The sequence below is a fragment of the Pagrus pagrus genome, assembly GCF_965226575.1.
Source record: "Pagrus pagrus genome assembly, chromosome: 8".
NCBI classification, from domain to species: Eukaryota; Metazoa; Chordata; class Actinopteri; order Spariformes; family Sparidae; genus Pagrus; species Pagrus pagrus.
In genome coordinates, this window is record NC_140192.1 from 23659300 (window position 1) to 23676224 (window position 16925).

General features: G+C 42.1%; 1 protein-coding gene across 2 annotated transcripts in view; it reads left to right on the plus strand.

Moving 5' to 3' along the window:
• The window catches only part of slf1 (SMC5-SMC6 complex localization factor 1), a 35820-nt gene that overhangs the window by 11040 nt on the left and 7855 nt on the right, over window positions 1-16925 (plus strand). Inside the window, exons 15-18 of one of the 2 annotated variants that reach the window (XM_084360093.1) lie at window positions 187-266; window positions 6377-6469; window positions 7709-7891; window positions 9688-9871. In XM_084360093.1, the coding sequence (XP_084216219.1) occupies window positions 187-266; window positions 6377-6469; window positions 7709-7891; window positions 9688-9692 (361 nt within the window). In that variant the 3' untranslated portion in view covers window positions 9693-9871. Of the gene's footprint in view, window positions 1-186; window positions 267-6376; window positions 6470-7708; window positions 7892-9687; window positions 9872-16925 lie in introns of those variants that run through there. The other variant, XM_084360092.1, reaches the window with a different exon arrangement.

Sequence of the window (16925 nt, forward strand, 5' to 3'; positions counted from 1 at the left end):
AGCACAGAGATGCCCGTTCCACTTTCTATACCACCAGGTCTCCTCGCTGTCATGCTGATGTGGTCACTCATTGAAACTTTGGACTTGTAAATGTGAATCATGGGCTCTCTTATTGAATTAGGTTTCGCACACACACACATATATTTTCTCATAACCCCTTTGACCATGTCCTTTGTCTCCTTACAGTGCTCAGAGCTCTTTGGTGAATGGAACAAGCCCGGAGAAAGAGAACATCCCCAGAGGGTTGAACAGAGTCAACGCAGCAGGTACGGCACACACACACAGGCGCGCGCACACACACACACACACACACACACACACACACACACACACACACACACACACACAGCTGCTTGGAAGTATAGCTGCACATTTGCAAGGAGCGGACTTTTAATGGACTGATGCACTGCACTAGGTCATCAGTAAAGAGGAACATGATAGCTCTGTCATCACTTTCAGTTTAATGAAGAGCACATAATGTATGGAAAGAGTGATTGATTTGCATCGGACCATGCTTCCATCTAGTCAGCTGTAAGAGCGACTTGGCTGCATTATTCAGCCTGTCGTGTATGTTTGGGGCCGAGTTTGGGCCACATTACCACCTCTGTATTACGCCTCCTCCTCCCCTCGTTCTATTTGCTTTGAAACGCGACACTGCGCTCTTTGTTTTCTTTTTCCTCATGTCTTATTCACCTTTTTAAAAAAAGTAATACATAAGTAAGTGGCACACAGGAATAATGGCTTTCTCACGCAAAACAATACCACATATTAGTACGCGGCAGAGTGTGCCTCAGATCTCCATTTTAGAGATATTAAATGCAGCAATTAGGGGAGCGCTGCAGATATACAGCGGCTGCACTGGTGGAACTTCCTGCAATTAGAGGCATGGCACTCTATGTGAACTCTCGAAGGTGTCAGAGCTCATATCTCCCCCCTCCACCTGATCAGAAAGGCCCTGTGCCGGTATGAAGGAGGGGTGGAGGGTAAAGGAGTGGTGGAGTGGGAGAGGCAAGAGACTCAAGGCTGTTGGCATGTGTTGTTTTTCCACTACGTGATCTCTATACCGATGCGGTCGGCATTAATTTTTGATGAACCATCGGCACAGCATCCTCCCCTCTCGCCCTCTCATCCCATCCCATCTCACCCCATTCTCTCCCTCCCTCCCTCCCGCTCTTTCTCTTACAGGCTTTTTTTCCCCCACATATGTAAGCTCACTTTCTTATATGCTGCACTTTTTTTCCGCTTTGGAGCATCTCTCTCGCCTCCTGGAACTTCAGTATCTTTGTCAAAGTAGCTCAGAGGGGTTGGGGGATTTGGGATGAACCTCTCTTATTCAGTTTCCGTATTTGCTTCTCGAGGCTCAGCAGATATTTCAATCTAAATCAGCCTCAATATACTGTATGTAGATTGTCAAACAAGACCTGCTGTGCGTGTGTGTGTGTTTGCGTTTGGCTTCATGTCACCCTGGATCAAAGTGTAAAACAAACATTGTAACTTCATAGTTGATTGCACAGTTATAGAACTTGTAGCAACTTTATCAAACCCTAAAAATTAAGTATTTAAGAAGGCAGTGCTTTGAAGATGATGTAAATGATAAATGTTACTCTTTTTCAATCAAAATATATTTAACACACTTGATATTGGCTAAAATAATGTCACCACAATGTCCACTAGTAGCTGGAGTTTTCGATTGCACCAGCTGGTCTTCCTCAGCAGATGAAGTTTACTAAGTTGTCAGGCAGCAACATTTGTCATCATGTCAGTATTTGAAGGACTTCTCATATGCGTTTTTCTAACCAGTGATTTGCAGTGAATATTGATTCTAATCTGTTCCTGATCACTCACAACATTCCTATTGCACCTCTATGTGCCATCGGAAATAAATATGTTCACACTAGGGCTGTCATGATATCAGAACTACACGGTTATCGTGGCCAAACCAGTTCACAATAATGATATTTTTGCAATATCTATATAAATTTGAAAAAAAAAAAAATGCTAGCAATCAAATCTTTTTTTGGCAAATAAATTACCCTCAAAATACGAGTGTAGGTAGGTGGAGAGAGTCTGTAATCATAACTTTTAAAAAGGTGTATAGTGAATACACAATTGCGCTTAATTACTAGTTACAGTTACAGTGCAGCAGAGAGTTCCGGCAATGCAAGACTATATCATGTATAACAGTTAGATGACAGAAGCAAAACATTTCTGTGGCTTTTACATTACATTTAAAGTAAATTAAAGCTGCTACAAAAAACGTTCTTTTGTTTTTGTTGATTCTGGTGACCCCTGTGGACAAAAGCAGTACGGGCACCACCACCTCCTGTCTTAAGCAAGCGAAAGAAAGATGCAACGTACTTTTAACACTATTTTTTTCTTTTTTAAACACAGCTGATTGTGGGATGCATGGCGATGAGGTAATGTCTCTATTTGTGGCTACGTAAGATTAGTAACTATAATATGATGATGGTGAAACAGAATTTGTCTTAGTGTTCCCTCGATTCATGCGCAGCACATGACGAGTCCAAAATAGTTTTAATTTTTATCAGACCAAGTCAGAGTCAGACCTGTTGACAGGCATTAATAACTGAACACTTCACTAACTATACAGAAAAAGCCAATCTTGTCGCTAATGACCTTGCTTGCTTATGTAGGACATATAGAAGCATAGCAGCATTTTAAACTGAGACTGTTCCATAACCATTTTAAACCTCCTTGTAGTGTATTTAAGCTTTCATATTAAGGATTTGCATAGTACTATTAAAGAGATATTGTGTGTGCGTCATGTAACTTCCTGTTGGTAGGTAGGATGACATAACGGCTCGACTGATTAAATGAACGTATCTCACATTAAAATCTCTGCAAGTGGAATGTTACAATAATGGTCACTTACGCTAATGCCAGTAAATTCTTTTGAGGCGCGGCGAAAGCTGCAGTAAGCTTGATCTGGGGGAATTAACGTGCTGCCATTGCTCTTAGAGCCAGCGACAGCAGTAGTCTTCAAATAGTTTTAAATACATCCAATAACTGGCACAGAATACCTTTCTAACACATTCCTCACAAATAGCATTGTTACAGGCTTCCAGCAGCTTTCTGGTCCAGAGATCGGCGGGCCAAGTGACACTTTACAGGAGCATAGCAAGCAGACTGAGGGATATAAAGAGCAACACATACATTTAACTTTTCTATTAAAGTGTGAAACGGGGGATTTATAGAAAAGGACAGGCGGATTTATCCTTTCCGTGCTTGTAAATGCTGAGCATGCAATTACCCCTATAATAGAGGCGTTGTGTCCAAATTGGGGCCATTAAAGTGATTTAACAGTGCGTGGATTGGTCCTGGCATTTGCGAGGATGTGTACACATGGGGTGTAGGGGAATGGGTGTTTAATCACATCGTTTTAGAGCCCGGTAATAGCACAGCAGCCCATGTAGAAAACTGATGTGCCACACAGTACAGCTTACTCATTTGGGACTGTAGTCGGGACCGGGCTCCACCCTCTATTTGAGTGTTGTTATATTTTTAGACTGGAAATATTGGTTTGCTTCATTGATTGATGTCATAATTGTTTCGGAGTGTCTGCTTTCTGATGTTGCGCTCACAAACAACCATGCACTGTTGTGTGTAAATTCATTGATTTTTAGAGTGAAACATAGAAGTGGGTTATTGCACCGGACAGTAACCCTCATTTTCCAGTAGAATGTGTCTGGTATTTTTGGTATTTTTGCTAACATTTGCAAAGGTTCATGGCAAGTTTGTTTGTTTGTTTGCAATATAAAGTCCTTTATTTTAGTGATTTCATATTTTTTTTAAGCATTCAAATTGTCAGACAAATATTTCCAGGGTTTGAAGTAAGACATTACTGATTCATCAAGGAATGCATACTATAAGCAATTTCTTTAATTGATAGTCAGCTGCCTGAACAATCGATTATCAGTTAATCATTAACAATATATGAAATGTGTTGGATGTTTTTCCAATAGGTATTGTTTCAACTATTGACATATATTCTCATCTGCTGTATGTCTGATATGAAATCAGAATAGGCTACGTGTGGAGTTAAAAGAACAGATGTTAAAGTAAACACAAAGTTACTTTAATGATAACTAAATAACACAAAATAATAGTTTTATTCGATGTCTGTCACTGTTCAACAACTGGCCCAACAAAATCCAATCATGTTAAGGCTACTAAATAGCTAAAATGAAAGGATAGTAGTTTGTGTAGAATGTCTTCTTGTATTTTTTAAATGACAAATTACTTTTAATTAAATACATTTTCTAATGCCAGTATTTATATTTGATAAGCAAGTATTAGTAACTTGGAACAATGTGTAGGTTCATACATTTTTAATCCGTGAAATTCTTAACAGTGATCCATGGTTTTCACTATGGCTGTCATGTGTTTGTTCGTTGTTGATCTTGTACATGTAGAGGCTCGTGCTGCAACATCTCTATATGTAATGTGAAGGGAAATATTATAACATGCTGTATGTACACTATGTATTGTGTTATTGTTTCTGAAGTGGACATAAGCAGCACTAGAAAAAGTAGGGATGCGAAATATGGATTTCTTTCAGCCGACCTGCTTCACATGGCTGATGCCGATAAGATAACTGATCATTTTTGTGTATTTTAAAGAAGTTTAGAACCCTGTGTTTATTCACACCTGCGGGTAAGGAAGGCTTAGATGTGCTGAGCAAAAATGGATGATTTCATATTCCAAAACTCTTATAACATTTGTTGTGTTAAAACTTGTGGACTTTTTTTTCTCCTCTTGTAAGCCTTAGGGGACATGTATTGTGTGCTGCGCTTGTTGTTGTTGCTCTTTTTTTTCTTCTTCTTCTTCTTCTTCCTAGTCTTCTTCTTCTTGTCTGGGTTTATTGGCGGATCACAACTGTAAAAGTGCATTTCCCCACCTACGGCGTTAGACTGTGATGCAGTGCTTGTTAAGTCTATGAAAGCAATTTGGCTTTGTCTTATCGTCTAGGAATTCCAACAATACGATAAATGGCTGATGACAGATATTTCCCATTATCAGGCGGCTAATTTATCGGTCTGATATCATCTCATAGAAAAAAAGTGTGCGTTTTCCAAACTTTAAACTTGCCTACTTTAAGTTCTGCTTGTTAGGTTTTGCATCACATTTCTAGGGAGAACATAAAAGATTCTCTTTTTGATAAAAAAAAAAAAAAAAAACTTCCATTTTCCTGTTTTTTCTTTCTTCCACTCTCAACCTCTTTACCAATGGTGAATGGCATTTAATGCATCCTCTGCATCCTCAAAGACACCTCCAGGAAGAAAGGAATTCATCAGAATGAATAGGAGGCAGCATTTTTAATATTGCCCTCATATGCTTTGAAATGCAAGAAACCCTTTCACTTTCTTCTCCACCGTTTCTTCTTTCTTGTCCCCCTGTTTTCTCCCTCCCCTCTCCTCCTCCACCACTTTTTGCCCCAGTCTGTGCTCTGTGCGCACTGGAGTGGAGCCCCTGTACAGGCGTGGCGTCCTGGGGAGAGCTAGTAAAGCATTTATTATGGGCTTTGCAGTTCTGTATTATACTGGCAAGCACAGAGCCACTCATGCTTGGCCTTTAACTTCCCTCTGAAGTTCAGCCATACATGAAAAGAGGGGGCTCTGGCCCGCTAATATATTCCTGGTTTAATATTGTATCAGGAAAGAGTGAGGGACAGGGTAAAGATGAGGAAAAAAAAAGGGAAGAGGGGAGAAGAAAATTGTGTTTAAAAATGTAAATGGAATCCATGAGAGGGTTATTCCATGCCTGTTCACTGGTAGTTTGCTGATTAAATATCACGTGGTGACACTGGCAATGCCCAGCGGAGCTTTTGAACCCTGGATCTGTGAAGAATCCTTTTCGAGGCTTTGTGCGTGGGCTGTCTAGCATAACTTCCTCTCAAGTAACAATATAGGGACGAGCGGACAGGAAGCAGGACCGCTTTCTCACCGCTACATTCATTCACTCGCCGACTGCCCCGATATCAACTTTGTTGGGCTCGGGGTGTAAGTGGAAAATCTCTGTGTCTATAAAAGAGGAGAAGAGCGAAGCGAATTAGCCCAACTATCCATCTTTAATTTTTTTTCCTTCCATTTTTTTTTTTCCCTTGAAAGATCTCCCCCCTTTTTCTCATCACTCTTCTTAAATCGCATCCTCATTGGCGGGTCGTACTTTTTAGGTCAGGCGCTTTTTTTTTTTGGTGTTTGGGGACATTTCTGTGGTATTTTATTGGTGTGTTCACCATATGGAGGGGGACAATGGGCAGGACATCGGGCACACCCTAATTTTTGGATTTCTCTCTTCTCTCTTCCGCCTCTTCTCTCTTTTGGGTGTGTTTGTCCGTTGTGTGTCCTGGTCGAAGGAGAGACCCTCCTCCACAGAGCTTGCAAGAGGAACCAAGTGGAAACAGTGCTTCAGATCCTGGCGCTTCCTGGCACGGACGTCAACGTTAAAGGTAAGACTTTCTTGCTTTCTCTGTAACCTCAGTCTCACCGTCATCTCACTTCACTCCCACTGTTTGCTCTGGGGTTTCCGAAGAGCGATTAACACTGGAGAAAAAAAAAGAGGAGAGAAGAAATAGGAGTGTGTGTGCGTCATCATTGAGGTTAACCTTCAGCTAAAATGTAAAGGGTGTGTCTAGGAGGAGCGGGATGGGTTTGGAGACTCAGATTTATAGCTTTATGGTGACTTTGCTAAGTGAATTGGATGCCTTTTGATATTTCAGAGTGACTTTCTTTTGTCCCTTTAGGTCAAATATAATGACTTGCCCTCCTTTTATTGAAATGTGCTGTTTCAAAGGGTGTCTCCGATTTTGCAGTTGCCCTTTGCGTCTCAGTAGGGGGCTTACGTAAGAGCTGATGTCCAAAATGTGATTAGGCAGAACTACGTGCTGAATGGTAAAATGATCGCTGTCACTTTGTAGTTGTCTCCCAAAACGAGGCCCGTGTTAACTGAGGCAAATCATTTCCGTTGGAGTTCGAGCAGATCCCCATTATTCCATTATATTCTTTAGGATTTGTTTAACCATGGCCGTTTAAGTTCGTAACTAACGCTTTTAAACATGATCGACTGAAGTATGTAAATGCTCCATAAAATGCAGATTTTTGTATAATTGTTTAAGACACGGACAGTGGTTGGTGACCTGTTTGTAACTCCCAAACAAGAATTTTAAACAGCGGCTTTAAGAATAGCTAATCAGTCTTTAGCAGCCTAATGCGCTTTGTTTTCAGCCAATGGAAAAAAACAATGATCAAAAAAATATTTGTAGTTTGTCTTTTGTCATTTTCTCCCAATTTTGGCACAGAATTCCTCCAGTTAGCGCCTGCTAGCTTATTTGCTAGCCACTCAGAGCTAACCAACAACTTAGCCGCAACCAGGTGGGTTAGCCTGCTCATGCCACAAGTCTCTCCAAATATTAAATCTGTCATCAGGACTCTCCAGTAAAACATTGTCCAATACATTTATTCACCTGATACATACTTAAAATACTTTTCAAAATGTCGCCCTTTAGTCACCATTTTCCATGTAAATTCTTGGAAGAATGCCAAGTCTTTAAATATTAGACATCTTTTAAATATATATGTAACCAGTTCACCTGAATATATCAGATAACAGTTTGTTTTTCTCCAGATAATTCACCTTTCCTACTTAATTATGTTTTTGTTTGTGTGTTTTTGTTTTGATGACCCTGTAGACCATGCAGGCTGGACGCCTCTGCACGAAGCGTGCAACCACGGCAGCACCGCGTGCGTGGAGGCTTTGCTTCGTCACCACCCCGCCCCTGTGCTCAATAACCAGGTGGGCGGAGTCAGTCCGCTGCACGACGCCCTGCTAAACGGACACATGGACATCGCCAAAATGCTACTGGAGCATGCAGGTGGGTGAACTTCACCAATGCTTTAGAGCGTAATCTGATGTCAAGCATCACACAACATATCGGTTTTATAAGATGTAGCTAATACTAATAAAACTAATTAACTCCAGTGTTATCTTTGTGATAGCCAAAAAGTACTGTTATACCAAGTAATATTGCTCTTTAACGTGGTTGCTAAGCAGCACGTCAGTACTTACATGAGAGGTCGTGTTTTGCAAAGGTTGAGAATATATTTGTGGTGGTTTGCCCTCAAGGTGGTGAACGCCAACATCCACACTTTAGAGTTGGCTGCAGCTTTGCATACATTTATGAACTCAGTTGTGAGGAGAGTCATTCTTCTAATTTGTAAAGTGGATTGATGGATGGAGGCACATTAATGCACCATTCTGGCAGACTTTTCAGTCAGTCTCAAGGATGTATAGTAAACATACATAATGGATTTATATGAAAATGTGCACCTTTGTGCATCTAGGTGCATATATATATGGTTAGGCTATTGCTTTAAACTTTTCTCTGCCAATCTTTCATTATGTTAATGTCAGTGTGTCTGTATTTCCTTTGTAAGTTGAAACCGTGACACTGATATTGGTCTCAGTACCATTACTCAGGCAGGTTCAATTAAAAACTCCTCCTCTAACTGTATGCTACATGTGTGTACATTTCCTAATTGGATGGGATATACTCAACTGTTTTCATGTCTCTATGCAATCCATCTTCCCTGAAACGATTCATTAAACCAAATGGTCCCCGTCACACTGATGGAATCATATAATGTTAAAATAAAACACCTTTAACTTGTCTAGCCAGTTGGCTGCCAAGAGAGCTAATCTGTAGAATTAGCCATTTAGCTAATGATTTACTACAGTGGTGGGCGGCGTGTCACTGCTGCTGTAGCCAAGACAAGCTTTCAATTTAATGTAGCCAACAAATGTAGCGGAGCTTACTGACAGATTGAATGCTGCTTTCGACCTTATTAGCAGGGGCAGTTTTATCTTAACTAGCCTCCTGCTGGAGGAGGGGACCTGTTGATGGTGAGGCTTTTAAAGGGCCACTCCACTGATTTTACACATCAAGTTAAGTATTTACTGTTCAGCCTGTGGAAGCTGTTGTATAATGTCTTCTCCAAAGTCTGAAAAAAAAAACACCCTGATGTCGTCTAGCATAAATCCTTCCTTACAGACTTGGCCCGTGTAGTTTGAAAGACATTTTCATAGCGGTGGGCAGTTTGACAATTTTAGATTGTGATCAATTCTAAAGGCATCCGCAATCTACTTATCAGTTGAATTGAAGAGATTGTGGTGTTGAATGTCCTCCTACTTCTGTTTTTCAAACTTCCCATAATCTCACTGACTACTTGGACAAATTAATTGCTCTTCCTTGGGTGACGTATTTTAAGTAATGCAATGTGAGTTATAGCTAGCGGCATGGCAGAGGAGGAGCTTGTGCAAAAAATGAACTATCTTTCATGTATTATTGTGTTTAAATGGTGCAAATGGAGAAATCCATAGGATATAGGATAATTGAAGTCTGGCTGCCGTCTACAGGGTATTTTATAATTAAGAAAAAAGATTGCAATTCAGAATTTGACTGAGATTATGATCAAAACATTTGTGATATGTCCAGATTGCCTAACTCTACATGGGCATTTACCCAGCATGGAGGATCAGACCAAAGATGCTATTGATTTACATTATGGAACATGTAGGATGAAGGGTTTTTTGGGCTTGATCCATGCTTCAGATTAAAAGTCTGTCTGCCTTTTTTTTTTTTTTTATTCTTCTTAACCTTTATTTAACCAGGATAGGTCCCATTGAGATTAAAGGCCCTGACACAGCAGGTCAACATCGGGCATTGTCAGGGCTGTCAGTGAGCATCCGAGGCTCTAGTCGGTGTGGTGTGTCCCATGCTGTCGGCACTGTAAGGCTCTTGATGGCAGCTTTTTGGTTGACTGAGCATGTAGAATTGGCGGCTCGTCTGTGATAGAAATCACTCTGATTGGCTGTTCAGGTAAGCGGATCAGTGCACAAAAAGAGAAACAGAAAAAGAAAGGATGATTTCACCCATTAATGCAGTTTCTCCTTACATTTCCCTCTCTTCCTCTTTGCCACTACTGTTTGCAACTTAAATCAAACATAATCAAACATATGTTAGAAGCGTCTGCATTAGCGATAGTGGTGTTAAAAAATGCTATTAATCATAACATTGGCTTGTATATCGGCAGAGAGGTGTTTCCTTTCACGCAGGCGCAGAGTGTATGAGCTCGTTGGCCGCTGGCAGCAGTATTTGCGGTGTGTTCAAGTGCAGCTATTTGGCCGATACACAGGAGACGTAAGGCGACACTACACTTCGGCCGTCGGTGCAGCAAGTTCTTTGATACAAAACAAAAAAATAGACAATATTACAATTTCTAACTTCCCATAGAACAAAGTGCAGTACAAGCCATACATTTTAAAATATATATATGAAGCGCCGACACATGGATTTTTATTGGTGGGTTTGTCTTAAAAGACAAAACTATTAGAATTGGGTTTTTTTGTTACCTACAGCTGCACACACACACAGTATCCCCAAGACAGACAGGATTGGTACTGGACCCCAGAGACCATGGCAGTTGTCTGCCTCTTCACTGTATGATTTCTAGATCATCTTTACCATCTCTCCCTCCGCCCCCACTGCTTGTCTTCATAATCTCCATGCAATCCTGCTCCGCAGTTTCTGTCCAAACAGATTACTGCATCACCTCATAAGATGTCTGTTAATGTCTTTTTGACAAGATTAGAGGAGTCAGGATCCACCGCTTGCGAAATTCACATGCAGGTTTTTGTGTGAAATGTGTCACAACACAACTGGCTTGTGTGTCGGCATGTTTGCGTGCCACATACAGTCTGAGCTCAGGAGGGTTGAAGGAAGCGTGACGGGTGTCGGCGCTCGGGAGAGGGTGGCGTCGCTGGGTGCGCGGCAGCAGGTGGCAGAGGAAATGTGTGTGCGTATTTTTTTTTGGTGGGGGCGGGGAGGGTGGTAAGGGGTGTCATTCCACCAGCGTTGAACAAGTCTCCCATGTAACGTACCTCTGCCTCCGCTCACTTCTCAGTTTGACTAATTATAGTTAATTTGATTCGACTTTCCCATTAACACATGTACATATTCTGTCCTCAAAAAATAAATTAGACTGGGATTGTTTAGTCCCGGAGAGGAAACAAGAGAGCGCTCCCTTTTTTTTTTCCCCCCTCCCTTCCTCAGGAACAGGAGGGAGAGCAAATTAAAAGAGGTCAGAGGAAGAAGCAGCTATCTGTATCTATAAAATTAGAAGAGGAAGAGAGTGTGTGTGTGTGTGTGTGTGTGTATGTGTGTATGTGTGTGTGTGTGTGCAGCAGACGTCTGGCCTGCTGTCTAGGCCAGGTCTCTTCACAGGGACAGAGCAGAGCAACAGGAATGAGAATACTCCCGACCTGAAACACCTGCAGGCTCGTACATTATACTTCTTTTTCTCACTCGCTCTCTCCTGACTGTTTGCTATTTCCTCACACCTTGATGACGGGTTGTCTAAAGGCTACAGCAGGGAGCTGATGAGGAGGTGGTCCTCTTGACTCCAGGCTATACCGTCTCTCCGTGATCCGTGATGTGGTTGCCATGGACACCGTCAATAGGCCTGACTTTTTTTTTTTTTTTTCCTTCTTTAAGTCCAAGCTGTTAAATGTGGAAAGTTTTAGCTCTGGGGCTACATCATGCTTAGTTACTGTAACCATCTTTATGTTGTTGTTCACTCCAGTTTTTACTTTTGTGCTTGTGGCTGCATTTCTAACACCCATACATCAGACTACTTTTTTGAATTCTCCCATGATAGTAAAACAGGATAGTGGGCCATCTGCATTCCTCTCTCTTTTTTATTTATCGTATTCCTGTGTTTTATTCTTCGGAGTGCCCGCTGCAACTCCTGAAACGATATTTTTCATTGAGGCATTCACCCTGCTGTCCTAGTTGTTTCCAGCAGACAGGCTGAAACAAGCTGCCAAGGTTTTGGTAGGCCAGAGAGGGCAACGCTGACACTGGCACACCAACAAAGCCTTTATTTGGGAGTGATCTCACCCCTTTGTAAGCCTGTCTGCTTGGAGGCCTGGGCTCTGTACGTGTGTGTGTGTGTGTGTGTGTGTGTGTGTGTGTGTGTGTGTGTGTGTGTGTGTGTGTGTGTGTGTGTGTGTGTGTGTGTGTGTGTGTGGTGTGTGCGCGTTTTTAGGGGTGAATTGTAAGAGGGGGAGGAAAGGATGGATCCCACCCCCAACCCCCTCTACCTCAGTCCCTCCAGGCTTATGGAGCTGGCAAGGAAAGGATGCCATGGCTGAGGGCAAGGCTGACTCTGCTCTCCTCCCCCCCTCCTACCCGTTGCCCAAGGCCCCCCCACATGACCCTGTGTATAAGTGTGTTTGTGTGTGCGTGGCTTGTTTTTACACAGTATTAAAGTGTCCTTGGCTATATATTTTGGTATATGTGTATGCATGCACAAATATTTTCCTGAATCTCGGATGCTGTAATGAGTTTATGCTGGGTTGCAATTAAGCATCTGTACGTGTGAGTGTGTGTCCGTGTTTGCGTCTTTGCGTGTGTGTGTGTGTGTGAGAGTGCTTGCCTGCTGACGCTCCCTGTGCCCCTTCCTCAGCTGGTAGGAGTGTTAAGATTTTGCAGGGTGGCCAGGGCAGCCGGTAGCCCTGATTGGAATGGAAAATGACCCGGAGCCTTTAGCTGTGCAGTTCAGACCTGGCACACACACACACACACACACACACACACACAGAGGAGGCGTGTCGGTGAGCAAAGGGGGTGGAGAAATAAAGAAAAGAGCCTTTAAGCTGTCACCACTCGCCCCTGTGAGCGTAATCGCTGATGGCGTCCTCTCAATGCAGCCCACCGTGTTAGTAAGCACAGCCAGTCCACCTCGACTTGTAAACACAGACACATTCACACACACACTCACACACACACACACACACACACACACACACACACACACACACACACACATACACAGACTCATTTAGATGCTCAGAGGGGAAAGAGTATGGGAGCAGAAAGAATTGTTCAGGTGTGTGCAAATGCGTTTCTGTCGTTTCTCTTTTGTCTAATTGTTTGGCTTGAGTCAAGTTCAGAGACGGCAGGAGAGGTTGCTACATGACTGCCTCCTCAATTCCTCCCTGGATTTTTGTGCATCTCTCGTACGCTCACACAAACACGGTTAATGCACAGTGCCCCGTGGTCCCTGCAGATATTAATGTGAACGAGTGTTTGTGGAGCAGAAAGATGTCATTTGCTCAGTGGCACAGGAAACACACGGTCCCCTCGGACCCCTGTAGTCAGTCATGGTTTGTCTCTGTCTGTTTGTCTATCTCTGTCATAGATACACGACACACACACACACACACACACACACACACACACACACACTCAGGTAGTGCTTTAGACACACTTGGGCCTCTTCACTGTCAGTACGGTAAAGAAAGTTCATTCTGCTCAGCACTTATTTCCCTGTGGGTCCTGAACTGGCAACTGCGAGGAGCTGAGTACTCGTACTATTAGAGGTGAGGCTGTGTTTGGAGCCCTCGGCTTCACTCGGGTGTGTTGATGTTTCAACTTCAGCTTTCTCCAGGCTGTATTTCAAGGACTTCCCTCGCTGGGAATTTTTTGACTTGATTCTCGCTTCTTTTCTCCTCTCTTCCTGCCTGTCTCTCGCTATCCAAACCCTCCTAACCAACCTTTCTTTCTGTGTTTTGGGGTGGTTGCCAGGATTAAGTCTGGAGCTCTATCCAACAGTCTCCCCGGGTGTTCCTCAACGTTCTTTAAGAGGAGGGAGAGACCCCTTTTCAGATGTGTGCTTTATATAGATGAGGGCCAGAGACGATCAAAGGAGGGTGATGATGGTTTTGCAATTTGTTACCAAAGGTTTCTTGCAGGCTACTTATGCCCAGCACCACCTTTTCGAGTGTACAAACACATACAAATATATTTTGCTCTTTTTAAATAGCTGCAGCATTTAGTGAGCGTGAAGGCCACACGAAGCTCGCTCCATTGAAAAGGAAAGGACAGAGGCCAAGGAACATTAAACCATTCTTACCTACTTTGCTGTCCTCTTTCATCAAAAAGGTTCTGATGGAGTTTAACGGAGTGTATTTATTTGTAAGGACCACATAGTAATTGAGAGTGGTGATTTTACAACTGTGGATAATATTCACTTCCATCCACAAAGCGGAGTTTCAAGGTTTAGTTCATCTCCTCTGTTGGCTCGAAGGTTGATTGAAAAACAAGGTGGTCACAGGCCAGAGATGATTTTGTGTTGTTGGCCATGAAGATTGTTCTCTGTGTCTGTGCTCCAGCACTGAACTCAAACTGTCAAACCCTCCACAAGGATGAAATTGTCTAACCCCAAATCAAACCATTCACCAACAACTCTGAAGGGGATGAATAGTGTATGCTTGAAAAGTAGGAGAAAGTCTTGGCAGATTTATTTTCTTGAGACCACATTTCACCTGCTTTTGATGACACATTCTTAAAGCAAAATTATGTAATGTTTCATCACGCATTTAGTTGTCACAATATATAAGGTTATGTCTTGGACACTTATGTCATTTTTGCCATGTGGCAGTCGAAGCTTGCACGAGCACTGTGCACAACTCAGAACAGTAACAGCACGTTAAGCTAACCTGAACCAGAGACAATAACACCTGGCTATAACATGCTACTGGCTAAACCTCTGTCGAAATGTGCTGACTTGCCTTATGATGTAGAAACTAACGAGTTGACAACTTTGCTAACGCAGCCAAACGTCAAGCAAGAGCAACAAAACACAAGAGACAAGCCACCTAATATCACTCACTATTCAACAGCCACACCCCTGTATCTGGGACGGGGTTTTCTCTTCTTAGCTTCCTCCATTAACGTCCTCTTCGGTCTCTTCACCTCTGTCATGATGTCCGTAGAGGCTGCTCAACCCGGTTCCATTGCCCAGAGCGGGCTCCGCTTCTGGTGCTAAAAGTCATCAAAGAATGACCACAGAATGGCCCTTTAATTCAAGGGTCATCAGCCTCCTTTGTTCAGCTTACAAATCGTATTCTAATGTACTGAACAACAGGATCACAGTTGGATATACAGTAAGATACTGTTCAGGGTTTTCTACACAGAATTTATAACAAACACTGTGATTGGTTCTATAGTTGCCCAGTTGCCTGTGTGAAGAGCAAAGACACTGTAAGTCTACTGACTGGCTTGATACACCTTTTGAAATAAAACGGGTCCTTTACTGAAGCCATTTTGTATGATTTGTCGATTGTGTATTTATTTATTATTTATTATTTATTATTATTATTATTGTTTATTTTTTCGATAAAGGAAGCTAATTTAAGCAAATGCAATTTTAGATTGTGATTACTCTTGAAAGCGCCCACAATTTACTTTTCAGTCCACTTGTAGAGATTCCAGTATTTGTATGATGTCCGCTTGAGTCCATTTCCAAACTTCACATGTCATTGACTAGCACATCCGCGCTACATGAACAAACCGTCGGAGTGATGTAGCCAACTGGATGATCATTTTTTGACATTGATTTTTCAGCATTTCTGCTTTTGTAGATAGTGGCAGCTGAAGATTTGAATGTGAAGGATGTGTAATTCGATTCTAAATTTTTGTTCACCGTTTGAAAATGTATATGCCGTACTCTCGTCCTGCCTCGTTTAGTTTTTATGGTGTCTTGGAAGCCCATGCGGGCTGAGCATAGGTATATGCAGGCACAATAATAAAAGTTTCATTCAGTCAGTGTTGAAAAAAATAACTCCAGACAGGAGAGGACTTTGCTTATTTGAAATTTCCTCAGAAGAGCTGAACACTACAGTAGATGTTCAAAGTCAACAATGGTTAGTGTTTGAACTCTGGTGGAGTGGGTCATACAGTGAAAATCATGTTTAAATGAAGACATTCAATAGCAGCTGAAGTGTGTTTACTCTAATCCATCTTTCTAGAGAATCCTGCTGTGTGAGTAGAGTTTTACTTTTAAAGAGGTTGGAGCAGCAGTGAGGATGGTGCATATGGTGGAAAGCAGTTATTCAGTCAGTAAGAATGTGAGTCTGAAGGTCGTCAGGTTTAGCTTTGTCATCATAATGTCAAATGTCAAGGCCAAATGAATTCACAAGAAATACATTTTCGCAACGACTCCTTGTGGTATCAGACCACAGATGTTGAAGGCAAGGGTCCCTTTGAGAACTGTTGACAGTGTTTGTGGATTATCCAGAGTAACAGGAATGTTATTTTGGACATCAATGTTGATTTTTTTTTATTTTTTTTTTATGTTATTTACTTGGTCACCAGAGGATGAATCCTGATGATATCTTTCGGTGATCCGCTGACTTTTCATCTGTCAGCAGGTCAAAGGTTTCATTTATCCATTGAAAAATCTGCAAAAAGACATCCCTATCAGCTTTAGTTGTACTTTGGGTTTAGTGCTGATTAGCACATGTTAATATGCTAAACTAACATTGTGAACGTGTTAGCACTGTCGTTGAGAGAAGTCTTTTTAGGTAAGTCTTGCCACTCGGCAGCCATCTTGACATCCCCGGGCAGTTATTTGAGGACGAATAGCAGGACCAGGCTTCTTTCTGAATAAATGGGAAGAGATCCATAACTTCACTTTCTAGGGCCACCAGGACATTAAAACTGCATGTATAGAAGTAAAATCTGGTAAAAATTGCTTTGAAAAGTTGCTTTAAATAAGGTTTAATACAGCACAGATTATACTTCTTCTACACGTGCGCACGTTTTCTTGACACCAACAAAAGCAGGTTTAATGTCTAAGGTTTGAACAACCTCAGCTTTCTTGCTTATCGTGTGCATTTGTTTGATATCCTCCTCTCCCATCTCTATTAGGAGTCCGTCTGCAGCCACACCGAATCAGTTGAATCTGCCGTGAATCTCAACTGTGCGGTCATGTCAGTGCAACAACATGATTGGTCGATATGTTTCCCGGTGTGGCCGTCATAACGCAGACGGCCCCGAGCAACAC